The sequence below is a fragment of the Zootoca vivipara genome, chromosome 8 (assembly GCF_963506605.1).
Source record: "Zootoca vivipara chromosome 8, rZooViv1.1, whole genome shotgun sequence".
Classification (NCBI taxonomy): domain Eukaryota; kingdom Metazoa; phylum Chordata; class Lepidosauria; order Squamata; family Lacertidae; genus Zootoca; species Zootoca vivipara.
In genome coordinates, this window is record NC_083283.1 from 36272227 (window position 1) to 36289887 (window position 17661).

Below are 17661 nucleotides of genomic sequence, written 5' to 3' on the forward strand. Positions count from 1 at the left end.
GTGCAACACTTGAAAATACGTCTACAATTTACAGTCTTTCATCCTCATATAGTCAAACACAGAAGCACATCTATCATCACTTACATCACCAATTTGATCATTTGATCTCCTCCAGTGCTGTGCCAGCAGGGCTTCACTGGTACAACAGGACTTGTTTCCTTTCTTCCCCTGCGTGCCCCCAATCTGCTCTGGAGGTGACAGGAGAGGAGGGCCTGCTGTATGCTCAGAAGTCAGTTGTGCCAGCGAATTACAGTAGGACATTGTGGGATATCCATGGACAAGTATATTTGTCTTTTGGAGAAGTAAAGCACTTCATTTTTCATTGATTACTCCTCATCTCAGCAAAGTTTGGAATCATTGCTTGAATTAAAAAACAAAATCAGAAGTCCATTAAGATTAAAAGCAGCGACACAAATAACGCAATGGATTAATTTGTTGGGTTCAGAACTTTAAAGCTCTTTGCATTCATTTATGGTTTATCAGTTCAATGATAGCATTTCTGAAATCACAATAGTTCCTCAGGCAGTTTTTAGGTATATTAGAACTACAACCCCATCTACTGAAGAATTCTGCTGGCCTCATATTGAAACCCCATTGATTTAGGAAATGTTAATATTTAAATCTAATTATACAATTGCAGCTCATAATTTTTCTGTGCTTGGAGTGTTTTTCAAGGCATGATAGGTGAAGGGATATTCTTCACTGAAGTCATTAGAATTTCCTTAAGCACTGAGCTGTTAAACACTGTTGTTCTTAAATGCTGCAATGTTGTTTTAAAGGTTAAGCAAAATATTTTCAAACTCCTAATGAGACAGAACACTTTCAACAGTGGTATAATGATGATACACTCTCACTTTACAAATTCTCCTTTTTCTTTTAGATGCAAGAATTACGGAATACAGAAGGAGCTCAGTATAGTTCCCACCCCCAGATAGCAGCCATGAGACCAAGGCTTCAACCTGGAGATATGAGGCAGCCTGGAATGCTGCAACATGGTCAGCTGACAACCATTAACCAGTCACAACTAAGTGCTCAGCTTGGTTTGAACATGGGTGGAAACAATGTTCCACATAACTCCCCATCTCCTCCTGGAAGCAAGTCTGCAACTCCTTCACCATCCAGTTCAGTTCATGAAGATGAAGGAGATGATACTTCAAAGGTATGACTAGCAACATAGTTTTGTTTTTCAAGGTTTGCAACTTGCAGAACATCACAGTGTAAGGTCAAGTGAATTATTGAAGCTGCAAAATAATCAGGTATTTAAGAAATTAAGTTTCACTGCACTCTGAATAATTCTGCCTAAACAGAGAAGTATGCACAGGACATAATTTCCACAGAAATCATGTTTTCTTTCATATTTTATGCCTTTGAATTTTTTTAGTATTCATTTTAACATGGGAAAGGTAATTTGCAAGTTAAATCCATAAGCAGAAGCCAGTTCAATGCTTTATATGTAGTTTCTGCCAAAATGTTTGCATGTTGGGCCGGATTCTGCTTTATGTTGAGCTCCCTCTACTTCTGCTGAATAATTTCTTAGTTTTGTTTAATAATGAAACATCTTCACTTATTTTTTTCTTTTCTTTGAGATTGATTATTTCATACTATGGTAATAATAATTTGTTTTCTTATAATCTAGTAGAGTTAATTCACTGGTTAAATATATAGATATAGATACACATATGCACAGCACTTTATCTTAAGCTTACAAGAAATAATTAAAGCATTAAAACAGTAAATATGAAACTGCAAACCAATAAATCAAAAAACACACAAAAGCAAAAGAGAATAGTCTGATAAACAGAATAGAAGCAGAAGAAAACAGCCAAAATTATTTAAAAGGTGAATAACCACCATTGCAGCAGCAGAAAGCCATTACAAATAAAAACTTTCTGGTTCCAGGGTCCTTCTTGAAAAGCTGGGCTGTTGACTAATGCTGAAGGCAAACAGTGTTGGGCACTTCGTGGACCCCCATTCCATTAGGATGGTGCCACTACTGAGATGGCCCTGCTAATAGTTGACAGTCATTCTACTCCAGTTAGCATGGAAAGGAGGGACATTTGAAGCTATTTGATGCAGTGCACATAAAGTAAAACATGAAAGACGCCATTCTAGTACTGAAATACTAGTAATCATGCTGGTCACCTCGCAAACATCCTTGCACTAAAGAGATCACATCCACAAATGGTGCCCAAGTAGAACTAGTACAGTCGTACCTTGGATCCCAAATGCCCTGCAACTCAGACGTTTTGGCTCCCGAATGCCGCAAACCGAGAAGTGATTGTTCCGGTTTGCAAATGTTCTTTTGGAACCCAAACGGGGCTTCCGCGGCTTCTGATTAGCTGCAGGAGCTTCCTGCAGCCAATCAGAAGCCGCGCTTTGGTTTTCAAATGTTTTGAAAGTCGAACGGACTTCTGCAACGGATTCCATTCGACTTCCAGGGTATGACTGTAGTACTATTATTACCTGATTAGTTTAAGTTGTTAAGCCACAACTCAAACAACAAAATAGTATTTTTAAGGAAAATATAAAGATTCAAACTTTGAGTGTGAAATGGAAATGTGGCAGACATGTGGCACATAGTGAGAGTGCTTCTCTTGCTGTAGGGACCAGCAATAAACCAATGCCTGGTTTATGTTTTAGATCACAAGGGGGAAAGGCCTTCACAGTCATGGCACTAAGCTTATGGAATGCCCTGCTCAGGCAGGCCTGCTTGACTCACCACAAAATGCCTATAAGCAAAAATAGGAGTAAGTAGCGCTTATGTAGGAATAGATAGATAAAAGCCAAACCCTTGAATCATGCTAAGAAGAAAACATGGAGCCAGTTGCAGGGAAGGATCTCTGGATCAATGTCTGAAACAAAGAATTGAAACTTTTTCACAAATTAAATTTCACACACATAAAGAGAGACTCAAATGCTGATAATTATGGAAGGCTGGATACAAGCCCAATTTTGTGCAAATTTCCCTTTTGGGTGATTTTCCCTAGAAGCACAGTCCTTAGCTTAGAAGAAAGAATTCTGCCGCATTCATTTTCGTTAGTGATGGATGAAGTTTTAGGACATGGGTAGGCAACCTAAGGCCCTGGGGCCAGATCCGGCTCAATCGCCTTCTAAATCCGGCCCGCAGACTGTCCAGGAATCAGCATGCTTTTACATGAGTAGAATGTGTCCTTTTATTTAAAATGCATCTCTGGGTTATTTGTGGGATCTGCCTGGTGTTTTACATGAGTAGAATGTGTGCTTTTATTTAAAATGCATCTCTGAGTTAATTGTGCGGCATAGGGATTCATTCTTCTTCTTTTTTTCAAAATATATTCCCCCACAAGGTATGAGGAACAGTGGACCAGCCCCCTGCTGAAAAACGTTGCTGACCCCTGCTTTAGGACTTGGCAATAACTAGAACTTTGCAGTTGCCATTTCCATGTACCTTTGCGGTTATTTAATGTTACTTTTCCCATTTCCTTCCCATTTATTTTGAGCACTTAAGTGTTCTGAATGAGTACTGCCTCCCAGTTAAATGTAACAATTCATCCTATTGGTTCATTAAACATGTATATTTCTGGTTTTGCTATTTATAATTGTGACACAATTATCCGTATTCCTAACTAGACAGATGACTGTGTGTTGCATGGTTGTTTGAATTTCACTTATGAAAGGATTTCATGGAATTTAGAGAACAGAGAATAATGAGAGGACTGTAAACAGCAAATGTTAACTAACTGAAACATGATCACTAAAGTACTACTGCAGCCTATTCTGTTTATGTAGCAGAGGCTTTACCATTTTTACTTTATATGGTAAGTTATAAGTAGAATTTTATGTTGTTTGTTCAGTCTATTATGCAGATGGTACTTGATTAAAATCTATTTTAAACTATGGTGATTACTGCGAGATAGTGTGAACGAAACAGCTCTCTTACTGCCATTAAAGGCCTTGGAACTATTGCAGTTTATTTTAAATATGCTTATAGGCGTTCCTTAACTTCTCAGGGGACATTTAGATATCAACAATGTGCCTTATTTGATAGTCTTAAATCCTCTACGATATATCCTTGTGATCTATTATTTGTGCAACATGGTTAATACACACATTTTTAAAATGAGAGACTATTGCTTTCTTGTGATAAATAAGTTAAATACATCACTATAATTAAGCAATAAGGCCTGACAGGAGGTGGATTACCATGAGCTAACTACACCTCTAGGGATTTTGAAGCACAAGTCTATGCTTAGCAGAATAAGTATGAGGATTTTTTTTAATTATTTCCCATCTGTCTCTGTTTTGGTGGTTAGCAGAAAAGTCTGTGTAACTGCTAGATGGTTGTAAGCATAAGGTTGAACATCATCCCCATTATTTTCAAGGTTATTAGTTGTGGAATTCTTTTTAATTTCCACGTTGTAAAAAGAAAAAAGAAAAGAAAGAAGAGAATTTCCCCAAGGAATATTCGCTCTGCAGCGTGGTAGAGAAACAAGTCAGAGCCAATGGATCATTTAAACTCCTTCAGAGATGTTCAATTTGCCAAATAACAGTTTCCATACTTAACCTTTTGTGAACATTAAAAGTTACTCACAAGGCTAAGCAGTAAGTTATAACTGTAGCCCAATACTTTTGAAGAAGTTGAATTTCCCCTTAGTGCTGTATTTCTGGCATGATAATGTGTTGCCGTGTGAACATGACCAGTCCAGCAGGGGAAACGCTTCAGAGCTGTGCATGGGGAAATGGCAGCCTGACAACTGTGAAAGCACTCTAGTGCTTTGGTATTTAGGGAGCAACCCCAACTCGCTCCAGCCTAGTGAGGCCACCACTACATCACCAATGCTGCTTCCTACAGTGCTAGAGGATAAGGTGGGGACAGACAATGTCTATGGAATATGCAACCCCAAGGTGTAGTAATGGCCACCAATTTGGACTGACCAAAAGGATTAGACAAATTCATGGAAGATAAAGCTGTCAGTGACAACTAGGTAAGGCGGCTATGTTCTACCTGCACTCTGGATGGCAGCATGCCTCTGAATATCAGTTGCTGGTGAGCACAAGTGCAGAGAGTGCTGTTGCACTCATGACCTGCTTATGGGGCTTCCTATGGACATCTGTTTGGCCAGTGTAGGAACAGAATGTTGGATTAGATGAGCCTTAGGCAACAGGTTTCTCATGTTCTTATGAGTCTAAGGGCTGAAAAAGGTACTTACCCAGGCCAAAACGTTCCAGCAAGTGAAAAGCTACCACATCAGATAGATTGTCAGGCTTGCATATTTTCCACTACAATGCTGCTATTAGACCAGAAACAGCTATTACATAAGTAATCAATTTGCAGCATAAGACGGAAGATTTAAACCACAAATTTTAAGCTTAATGAGCCTTGCTCTTTTTCCTCAGGTTTCTCCCACTTTTTGGTAATGGTAGGCAAACAGATTTGGTTTAATAATCCATATTGTGCATACAGTACAGCTTGCTCACTTCCATTTCATTCCCCCTCTGATGCAAGCAGGTAAACAAACCAGGGGGGGGGGGAGCGCTTAGTCCAAACTCAGGATCATGACTTGCTTCTATCCAGTCATGATCGCCCGCCAAACTTAACTCATATTTGTTGACAGTTTATGGTTATTGCTTTTTTAGACAGCAACAAACCACAATCCCAGGTTCAGATATGATGCCTCCCCCAGAGTGAAGCAAACTGGAAGCAACAAAACTGTGTGCCCCAGCTTCTTAGCTTGCAGTTCACAGGGCCTGCTTAATATTGGCTACAGTGACAACCATTTTAAGACTGCAGCCATTGCAGACTTTATGGTCTAAGTCAGCTTTTTGCTTTCTTTCTTTTTCTCTCTCTCCCATTCCCCCTCGACCCCACACATTACTTCCCTTAATATCCAGTCTGATGAAATGTTTTTGGAAAATTCAAAAGCTTCTCACTAAACCTTTGATATTTGAAGATCTGAAGAAGAATTATATGGAAGATTTCTCCTATTTGTCAGCAATACCATCTTTATACTTGTTCTGTGATTCTTTCTTGGCTTCAGTGGTGGTGGCATTTAGAACATAAATAACATTGTGCTTCTTAATGAATTGTTGGAATTATCTTACCCCAGCACCAGTATCAAAGTTTTAATAAAGCTGTTTTCTGTTCTCTTGTCTGGCAACTGAACCTCCAGGGGAAAGCACAATAGACATTTGACCTTGAAAGGCAAAGTGATAAAAAATGATACCCCTGGCCATACAGTTATGTTGATCAGCAGCCACGTAATAGAGATACTTTTAAGTATCCAACTTCAGATACTGTTACACAAACAAGATTTCAATAATAGTTTCATGTTTTTTTGTTTTTTGTTTTTTAACTTTATTTACAACATAGTCCACAACAACTCATACATACAAACAAACCTACCACCGTTGACAATTTAATTATCGAAATTAAACTCCTATCCCCTTACACAAAGAAAACATAACATAAAAATAAAAGACTTCCTTTAACCTGTAAATGACCTCCTTATTTACTTCTTGTATACTGTTTCTTTTATATATGATTATTACAATTTTTCCTAATTATGACTTAAAAAACTGCAAAGTCTCCTGTAGAAATTAATCGAAACAAGTCCAGGTGTATATTTTGGGTCACTGTTTGGTAAAGTATTATCTGCATTTCCCCCATTCTTTTTGAAATTCTTGTCTAGGTTTCATCTTTTTTGATACAGCTGAATTGCAATCATATACAATTCATGTCCAATCCCATCAGGAGGAAGACACATTGATTTATTAGGGGGTTTTTTTAAGCATGCATACAATTGCTGCCAGTACTAAAGAGGGAAGGAAGAAATCTCCATAAGAGAGAATGTAACTTTTACTGCACATGGATTGCCCCAGTGGTTGAACTATAAGCCAGTATATAATGTGTTATGAAACACTTTACAGTGATGTCATGCCATTAGCAGTAAGACTTGAAAAAGATGAAAAGTTTAGCCAGAACTTAGATGCAGCAATGAAATGAAAGCAAACTGTAAATGTATAATAAAATTATGAAAATAAGATTACATAACCAAACGTATCTAAAATGCATTTTATAGATGAAATCATGTAAGATGCCAACAATCTGGATTATGAAAAGCACTATAATTAAAATACAATTTCAAGCAGCAGAACCCCAATTGCATATTGGTTGAGAAATGGGGGTTTACGGGTAGTTTGCTCTACGATCGTGATAGTTTGTATTGTAATATAGTCTTTGCTTTCTTTGCAGATCAATGGGGCAGAAAAAAGACCTGCCTCCGATATGGGAAAGAAGCCCAAAACTCCCAAAAAGAAGAAGAAGAAGGACCCTAATGAGCCACAGAAACCTGTTTCTGCCTATGCATTATTTTTCCGAGATACTCAAGCTGCCATCAAAGGCCAAAACCCAAATGCTACCTTTGGCGAAGTTTCTAAAATTGTCGCTTCCATGTGGGATGGCTTGGGAGAAGAACAAAAACAGGTACAGCAATACACATATACATATATTGTTGGTTTAACTTTCCATTAGAGATGGGTCTAATGGCTACTGTATTTCTTTGATTCCACATCAGAATATGAGTCACAAGAGGAAAACTTGCTAGAGGAAAACTGGATCAGCTGCATTAGCATCCTTGCCTATATCTTGACAGTGTTGTTGTGGTTGCACAAGCTCTGGGCCTAGATTCAGTTGCTGTTATATTAGGAGAGCTTTAGCACAGATATTACCAAACAGCTGCAATTTTGGTGCTCATCCCAGGCACATTCCACCTTAGAAGTTGATTCTGATCTGTTGATCTTTTCAGGACTTGCCTCTTCTAGCGTATCCTTCTTTGCTTGTTTGAAAATTCCCGCAGGATCATACCAAAGGAGTGCCTGTGCGTTCCTTCCATATGACTGGCCATGCACTTTGCTCTTTTATAGGAGAGCCTGTACAGTATTCCCTTTTAGCCAGTGCCAGTGGTCCATCAAAGGAAGCCCTTCCCAGTAGTATCTGATATTATTCTGGCTCCAGCAGAATATGATTGCTGTAGCACACTGATGTGCAAAATGTTATTCTGTTTTTAACATACCTATATGTTGTGTGAGATAAGTAATAGGCACCCATGATACACATGCAGCCCCATTCCAGACAGTATTTGGAATGGCTATTGTTTGAGAAAATTGCATTTCCCAAATGACAATGTGTTTCTGTTTAAGTGGTAGGAAAGTGTGATTTCCTCATCACAAAGGAAACCTTTAATAAAAGATATCTGGATTACTTTGCAATAACTGTGAAATTATTGTATAATAAAAAGATGTCTAGAAGGGCCCAGGACATGTCTTGGGCTTGAAAGAATTAGCAGCTACCTTTGTAATGCAGCCCTTCTGTGGAAAAGAGAAGTGAAAGTCTGCGATTTCAGATGGGGGGGTGCATTATTTTAACGCAAATGCAAAAAGGAACTCTCAGCACTACTTTATATTCCTCCTGATTGTCTCTTCCAACCACTGTGGGGCTTTCGTCAAGTGAATGGTGAGGGGAAACTATAAATGAGACCTGTGAAATCAAATGATAAGGAATACAACAATTTCTAGACTCCTAATATATATATATATATATATATATATATACACATACAATATCTTCCATATACAGAAGAAAAATGCATTTCTTGACCACATGTCTGCTATTTAACTACAGTATTCCCTCTGCACTGTTGCTGTTGGTTCTGTTTGCTTTTTGGCACAGTTTAAATCAGGCACCCCAAACTTCGGCCCTCCAGATGTTTTGGACTACAATTCCTATCATCCCTGACCACTGGTCCTGTTAGCTAGGGATCATGGGAGTTGTAGGCCAAAACATCTGGAGGGCCACAGTTTGGGGGTGCCTGGTTTAAATTTTAGTTGAGTTTTGCTGTGTACTGTGTGGCTTGCTTGTTGTTTTAAGCTGAATGGAACCCGACTTGAGGATGCATGGTGAAGGGCAGCCTATAAATGATTGTAAATGTTGTTGGATGCCAATTTCCATGAGCCCCAGCCAGCTTGACCCATCGGTCAGGGATGATGGGAGCTGTAATCCAGCACCACTCATAGGGCCACAGGTCCCTGAGAACTTCCCAATGCAACAAGAGAAGGGCCCTGTTACCATGCACAGAAATAATTAATTCCCCTCCACTACCACCACCATACAGTGCTGCCCCATCCTCAGGCCATGGCTACCCCCCACATTAGTTCCCCTAGGGAGAGTTAACAGAGATCTTGCAATCTGAAAAGACAGAAGGTGGTGGAAGCCCAATAACTACTAGGAATACACTCCCCTCCACCCCTTAAAAACAAAACAAAAAAACCCCTTCTCCTGTCCCATTATAGGGAATTCACAACAAGCAGCCAGTCAGCTGAGATGAACAAATTTGTCCCTTGTTTAGAATTTACACAGAAATGGTTGCATACAATTATTTTCTTTTGAGTATTTGCCAGGCATGTTACATTAATTGATGGAAACATCCAGGGGTTTCTCATTTTCCAGCTGTGTTTATTTGACTAGCATATGGGAGCATGCAAATTATTAAAGGAAAGCTGTGTTAATCACTTGGCTTTGGCAGTTTCTCTTTGTGAATTGCAGAGAAATCAATGTGTATTCCATTAAAGAACACATAGTACAACCCTCTGAAAAGTTGCTACCTATTGTCATGTAAGTCTTAAACCTTCAAGCCTAATTCAAGACAGTGACCACTTTGGCATTATCTTCAACAAAACAAGATGTTGCCCTAGGAATCTGTCAAGAAAGGTTATTCTTCTTCTAGCCATCTTTATTATTTATGTGTGGCTTATAAGGACAACTAAATTGGCTAGTGGGCCAAACACTGGGACAATGGATAGCTTGTCCAGGTGCATTAAGGAGGGATTCCCCCCCCCCTTCAATACTCTAATGTATACAGCAATGTCTATTGCTTGAAGTAACATGCTGGGTTGAATGGACTATTTGTCCATTTCAATACAGGAATTCTTCTACAATATGTGAATATATTATATTTCAGCATCATGTGAGTGGCTGCTTGCTTCAGGGTTCTAAAGTACATGCTGTGTTCAGACAAGCTCAGGTGCAAAATAAATTGTGGCCTCCTTAATCTCCCACCCTCTTCTCCCAAGGCCAACATTAAAATGATAGAATCATAGAACTTCAAGAAGCCTCAAAAACTTTTCCAGAAATATATGTTCCTTCGGAATAGACAATATGTCAAGACCAAGATGTGAGTGGCCTTTGTATATCCTTGCTGGATGTAGGATCTGGGAAGAATCTTATATCATTTAAGCATGGAATATACAAAGTTGATCCGCAGTATTTTTGTTAATGGGCCAGTCTAGGATTGAACAAAGGGGCACTGCAGGTCCTTTGGATGGGCTTTCATATGGCAATAATTACTTGTCACCACAATCCATGTTTTCGTCCTGTCCAGGCTAGACTACTGCAAAGTGCTCTACAGTACTTGGGGGCTGCCTTTGAAGGTGGTTCAGAAACTTCAGCTTGTCCAGAATGTAGCTGCCTGAGTACTATTCGACAACTTTATTATATCAGCTGCACTAGTTACTAGTGGGTTTCTGAACCAATTCAATGGGTTTTGACCTTTAAGGGCCTAAGCTGTTTCCTTGCAAGCTGTTTATTTGATTGCCTGCACTCATATTTCCTTGTCCACATCTTATGGCCTGTTTTGTAGACTTTCATGCTGTGCCCATCCCCATGGTCAGTAAAGTGGGTGGCCACAAGAGAAAGGTTCTGTGGTGGCACCATGACTATGGAACTCCTCCTTATTGGACCTGCACCAAATCTCTATGCCACAGGCTTTTCTGAAGGCCCTGAAGAGGAATCTTTTCCAACTGGCCTTCCAGGCATGGTGTTTGTTAGCTGAGTGACAGTCTGACTTGGTTATGTTCTCCCCAGTTCTGTATTTTTTAAACTCAAGTGTTGATTTGCAGTGTTTGACATTTTCTATGGTTTTTAATCTTTTGTTTTATTCATACACTGGTTCAGACAGGCATTTTCCCCAGGAAAGTTGCCTAAAGATACTTTAAACAAATGAAATAAAATAAAAACTTCCCACATTATTTGTGAAAGAAATATTGCTTGCAACTCTTATGGTGTTAGCATCTTCCATTTACATCTCTGAGCAAGACAAGGCTGGCTTAGGGCATCTTGCCACCACTTTATCCCTATCTTTCTTTTCAGCTGTGCCTTCAAATATTTATGACATTGGTACTAAGCTCTGCCACTGAATCTTTTAGCCACTTGTGGTTTGGGTTAGGAATGTTGCCTTCTGTTCCCCCTCCACATCACTTGGCGTGCCCCTTTGGTTTCTTTGTAAATAAACTTACACTGGCCATTTTTCTCTGCTCGTGCAAAACATGCACGTGGCAATTAAGAGTTAAAAGTATTGTGATAAATGGAGCTTTCCTTGGCTTTCAGACAGAAATCTGAGTTAAAAGGCAGTGTAGGTAATTTTTCTTCCCCATTCTTGGAGTCTAAGAAAAAAACCAACAACTTAAATCCAAACCAGATGTAAATGTAAAATGAAACTTAAATTCCTAATTGGAGACCCAGTGAAGCTATAATAGAATGAACAAATTACAAACAAAATGTTCTTGTTTACATTAATATAACTGACTTCATGGCTTCAGCCAAAAGAACTCACTAAAACATGCCATTATGCTAAAAATGGAACTGCATGGCCACTCCAAAGTATGCTGTGCAAAGTTCACCTCTTATTTGTAATGCCACTGTTGTCAGTTGAGTCAAAGCAGGAATGGCCTGGTCCCCAATATATGTGCATTTGCACGTGTATGTTTATTTAAACCTTGTACTTGGACCTTGTAGGAGAAAGACCAGTCTATGTTCCTAGGGACCCACTGCTTAATGATCAGATAAGACATGCCAGGGAACTGTTGGGAGTGCTGTAACATATGCTTTCTTACAGGCTGCATAATTTGTTCTCAGTAATATTAGCTGCAACAGTTCAGCTCAATAGCAACACCTCATTATTTTATCCCTCAGTATTTATTCCTATGTTTGACGCCTCATGAAATTACTGTTAATGTGTTTATATAAGGGCAGATCTGACACAAGTGGGAAGGATTTAATTTCCCACTCAGTCTTTCCTGCTGATATGTCCTCTTTCCCCCTGGTAGAAGTGGCAAGTGTAAATAGTTAATTTGCTTCAATTATGAGCCTGTCCTGCTAAATTAGAAGCAGCAGGGATATGAAGAGCTGGAATTATACTTCTGAGGCAGCTGACAAATCCTCTGAGCCCACAAAATCAAATCATTTACTCCTCGCTGGTGTTCAAACACCCACTAGACAAATGCTGCAGCTTATTCTGTATCATTGGATGAAACTCAGATTTTATCCTGCCAATACTTAAGGAAATCAAAAGCATTTTGATGATACCGTCAACGTTTGTATTGCTGTCTGCTTCTTCTTTACCAAACTAACTAAAAGCTTACAAGGGTCTGAAACATGGCTACTAAACATTTCTCATATTGCGTAAACACATGCAACCTGGAAACATGCTCATATTGATGGATGGTAATTAAGGGGTACAGGGATGCACCTTTAGTTGAAGCAAGTACAGTAGGGGGGGTGGGTAAACCCCATTCATTGGTTTTCTATATATTATTCTATATTTTGTAACAATGATAACCTGTTGAGTCAATGACTTGAAATTTGTCATATGGTTTACCTGATGTGGTCTATGAATGTGTCAAATGTGGCCAGAGGTACAGCATTATTTTAAAAGTGCTGAAAATAGATATTTTGACCTTCTGGGGGAGGCTATCTGTATTGCTTACTCCTTTCGTTTCGGGATATGACAGTGTGGTGCATTGGTTAGATGAGGGGTCACCAGTCTTTCGGCACAAACAATCTGTTCCCTGCCTCACAACACCTGTCTCTGCAGCCCCGCTCCCACACATGCAGGTAAATAACACATATAGCAGAATTTTTAAGTACTATTTTAAAATAGTTTTTAATATTTTAATATATTATTATTCCATTGTATTTTATAGTATTCTTTAAAATGTTAATATATTTAATCCATTTCATTTTTAAATATCATGGAAATTCAATTATTAAAAAAACAACCTTAAGGTTTATGACCAGAGCTAAGGCTACCTTGTGTTGGATCAAGCTTCCCAAAGCTTGCTACTGATGCTCAGACATACATAAATTCACAGGACGATTCCTCTAAGCAATACCGTTAAGGCTCAGACAGCAAAACAGGACCAAGAAAACTGTCATCTGGATTGAGCCTGAAAGACCAAGGAAATATAATGGTGTGCAGAGGCTAAGTTGTAAGCAAAACCATTTAAGAATACCAATGTCAGAATACTAAAAGCCTAAGAACCAGCACCAAAATAAACTACAGTAAAACATAGTGTTAGTAAAAACCTGCCAGACACTGACACAACAGCCATAGTTTTAACTATGAATATTCATTTCCAGGACATTTATTCATTTTTTATTCATCATCAACACGTTTAATTATTATTTTTATTGCTCATAGAATGAAATCAATATATCTTTTCAGACACTCACACAGGAAATAAGAATGAGTTGTGTCCAAACACCGTGCGAATTGAAATCTGTTTGAGCGATATGTTTTCTCCCTCCCTCCCTCCCAAGCCAGCATACCCCAGCCCTGGAAAGCCTTGCATCCCTCTTGTCCATACATTGGGAAGTACCTAGCATGAGAGGTTGCAGTGGGAAGAGGCAATCACAGAAAATTGGGCAAGAGGAAGCTGTATCATTTGTTTATATTTTGTTTCAAGAAGAACTCTTTCTGATAAAATAGTTTAATAAACCACTTTTTAAATTCCATTCATTTAGATACAAAAACAGCCATACTGCTTTGCTTTAGATATTTGGTTCCTTCATTGCTTTCTATTCTTTTGGATGCAACTGTGCTTAATGAACTGCAACCCAAGTAGCTTGATAAAATATGTCAACTGATGGTGAGATACTAGCATATTTACCTAAATAACAACACTGAAGTCTTCTATGCAAACTAATTGGTTCCCACTGGGTCCTGTGTGATGTTCCTAATAATTTCTGTGGGAGTCAGATTTCAACATCTACAAGAGGATTCATAGACTGAAAATTATCAGCAATTTTGCACAATTGCATTTGAGATTGGTTTTCATATTTCTTTCAGGTGTCTATCAAAGTACAGTAAACTCTTTCCACCTGTAATAAGTTTCCATGAAAGATGACACATTTAAGTTTAGGGAAGTTTTTAATGTTTAATGCTGTTTTGTGTTTTTAATATTTGGTTGGGAGCCACCCAGAGTGGCTGGGGAAACCCAGGCAGATGGGTAGGGTATAAATAATAAACTATTATTATTAAGTATGTTATGTTTAGGCCAGGGGTCCCCAAACTACGGGCCCCGGGCCGGATGCGGCCCAATTGGCCTCCCAATCCGGCCCGCGACGACCCCCGCCGCCCGCTGCCGCCACCCGCTCTTACGGTGTGCGGTGCGGTGGCGATCTTCAAAATCGGCAAAAAATCGCCGAAAATCCTTTGTGTGCATGCGTATGGGCCTCTCCCGACCCAGAAGAGGTCATTTCCGATGCACTTCCGGGTCGGGGGAGGCCCATACGCATGCGCACAAGCGATTTTCGGCGATTTTCTTCCGACCGTGTGCGCGTGCGCATGCGCACGGGCGCGCACTCCCCTACCCTCCGGCCCGCCGCGCGGTCGGCGCGACGGGCACCGGCCCGAAGCCCGGTAAGTCTGGGGACCCCTGGTTTAGGCTGTCTGAAACTTCCTACACCCCAACACCATTGATGCAAAATCCTGGTGCTATCAACAAACGACTTGCTGATTCTTGCTATGAAGCAATGTGTTTATTAAAATGAGCATTTAAAGGTAAAGGTAAAGGGACCCCTGACCATTAGGTCCAGTCGTGACCGACTCTGGGGTTGCGCACTCATCTCGCGTTATTGGCCAAGGGAGCCGGCGTATAGCTTCCAGGTCATGTGGCCAGCATGACAAAGCCGCTTCTGGCAAACCAGAGCAGCACATGGAAACGCCGTTTACCTTCCCGCTGTAGCGGTTCCTATTTATCTACTTGCATTTTGATGTGCTTTCGAACTGCTAGGTTGGCAGGAGCTGGGACCAAGCAACGGGAGCTCACCCCGTCACAGGGATTCGAACCGCCGACCTTCTGATCAGCAAGCCACAGCGCCACCTGGGTCCCAAAAAATGAGCATTTATCCCCCTTTTAAAATTATGTATTGACTTCTTAATATGTTCCTTCAATACGGTAATATCATGCAGCAAGTATAATATTTAGGCTCAATACCTTCTAGTTTATTGATCATAATATATCCAATATAGAGCATATTAATTATCTACATAAGTCTCAAAGCATGATTGAGCAAGATTGCTGGCCTGGATCTAAACATTGCCTTGATGGGACACTGCCTGGAAACTCTAGCCTAGATCTTCAGTTCCATAAGCTGAATGGAGCTCAGTTCATTGAATGGGCTTTCCTACCCCAAATGTCTCCCTTTCCTTTGCAGCCCCATGAAAACCCACTCTTAGCACTTGGACAACCCTCAAGAATGCCACGGCATGAGGGGCTGCTATCTGTCTTTGAAAGCTTGCCCAAACCCTCTGAATTTGAATGTAGTAGTGGAGTAAAAGGTTACAAGAAAGATAGTATTGTCCTGGATGACTTTCCTTAAACACAGTCTCTGTATTTAAGAAGCCCAAAAGTCATGTTGTTGCTCGAGTAAGAGCCAAATTGTCCCATTAAATTTCTGTGTTGAATAGACGTGTGGAGAATTCAGCTCTTTATGAGACTGCTGTGCAATTTCTCCATCAATCTCCATCAGGTTCATTAGTCAACTCACATTTGAAGCACCACCACTGACTCTACTTTTAGTAGCTGCACCGAGTGCAGTAAGCATGGTTAAATTGTATGAACCAATAAGTGAAACGTGATTTGTCTTAACATACTTACCATGAACATCAATATAATTTTTTAAAAAGTTTGTTGCAGCTTAATTTCCCATGAGAGTCCTGGTGAGATCCCATGGAGAGCCTTCATATTCCATTTCACCAGGCCTTAATTCTCAGGCTCACCATAATGAGGCTTAAAAAAATAAAAAATAAAATACAAAGCTTATTATGGTTCGGGGGTGGAGGCGTATCAGCACAGGGTTGCTGCTGGGTGTTAACCCTTCCCTTTTCAGCTATATCCCCTTAAAATGTCTCTCTGCTGCTGCAGTGAGGCTTCAAAAAGCCTTCCATTGGCTCCAGTTGAAAGCTTCCCTGCCTGCGCCCCCCTCCCCCCACCAATATCCTTGAAGATTAAAGATGGGAAGGATTAATTCTTCCTCCCTAGCTGAACTTTCCAGAATAATTAAACACACCAAAAAAAAATTAGGCTGGGGGTGGGAGGGAAGCAAAAGTAGGTTTTTTTTATTATCTACTGGGAGGGGCAGCAGATAATGTGTGAGCATGTGATTATGGTGTATATGGTTGCAGTGCATGTGGTTATAGTTTGTATGTAGCGCCCAGTTTATCCAAGAAATAGAATATAGATATCAAATCCTAACAATCAACAACACTAATGGGAAACCTGTGGCCCTTCAGATGTTGCTGGGCTACCACTCCCTTCACCCCTGACCATTGACCATGTCAGCTACTGCTGATGACAGTTAAGAGTGAAACAAAATTTGGAGGAGCACAGGTTCTACCTCAGGCATCCCCAAACTTTGGCCCTCCAGATGTTTTGGACTACAATTCCCATCTTCCCCGACCACTGGTCCTGTTAGCAAGGGATCATGGGAGTTGTAGGCTAAAACATCTGGAGGGCCACAGTTTGGGGATGCCTGTTCTACCTCCTTGATTTAAGAGTGTTAGCCCGAAGCTACATAACAGAATTCCTCCACAAAAACAACTCAGAGAAAGGTCAAGAGGGAGTGAGAGGGAGATTTTAGGCCTTCCAGAAAGCCTGAGTAGTTGTAGTGAAGAACTACAGGATTCAACAGATTTTCCTTCATGATTTTATATACACACACCCAAAAAACCCAATCCTTCTCACTTGCAGCATGGGGAATGACTAGGAGCTACATTTTATATTAGTTAAAATTAGTAGTACAGTAGTAGCAATAGTAGTGTAGTAGTTAGTCACTTTATCTTGCCCAAGGCAACCCAAACTGACTTACAACTAAATATTAAAAGCAAAACATCTAGCCTAGCACACAAATAACTTATGTGTTCACTTTCATGCTTCTGAGTAATATGATAAACAAAAACAGGAGGCTGCTTGAACTCCATATGTAGTAAGAAAAGAACAACAAGTGTTTGGGTTGCCCTTAACTAGTTGTCTTTCCAATTCTCTATTTTTTACAACCCTAATGGGGCATGGTTGTGCTTGGCCTCTCTAAAAGTGGAAGTAGGCATTCTCACATTGATAAAATGCAGTTGTGAATATTATCTCTCACCTGCAAGTCTCTTAATCTACAATTTATGCCTAAAGGGCTGTAATATTTGGCATCTGCAAAAAGAATATGGGTGGAACACGCTGTCTTTCATAAGTATTTTATGTGCCGCAATTGCCACCCATCTTGTGTCTCCAGCTGCCTGCAGTGTATGGGGCATGCTGAGGCTGGTGAGAAAGGTGAAGATCTGGCTTTTGCTGCCA

General features: G+C 40.0%; 1 protein-coding gene across 4 annotated transcripts in view; it reads left to right on the forward strand.

Moving 5' to 3' along the window:
• TOX (thymocyte selection associated high mobility group box) overlaps window positions 1–17661 on the forward strand; it is a 201965-nt gene that overhangs the window by 156585 nt on the left and 27719 nt on the right. For all 4 annotated transcript variants that reach the window (XM_035125638.2, XM_035125639.2, XM_035125640.2 and 1 more), the window contains 2 exons: window positions 881–1159; window positions 7232–7462. In XM_035125638.2, the coding sequence (XP_034981529.2) occupies window positions 881–1159; window positions 7232–7462 (510 nt within the window). The remainder of the gene's footprint in view (window positions 1–880; window positions 1160–7231; window positions 7463–17661) is intronic.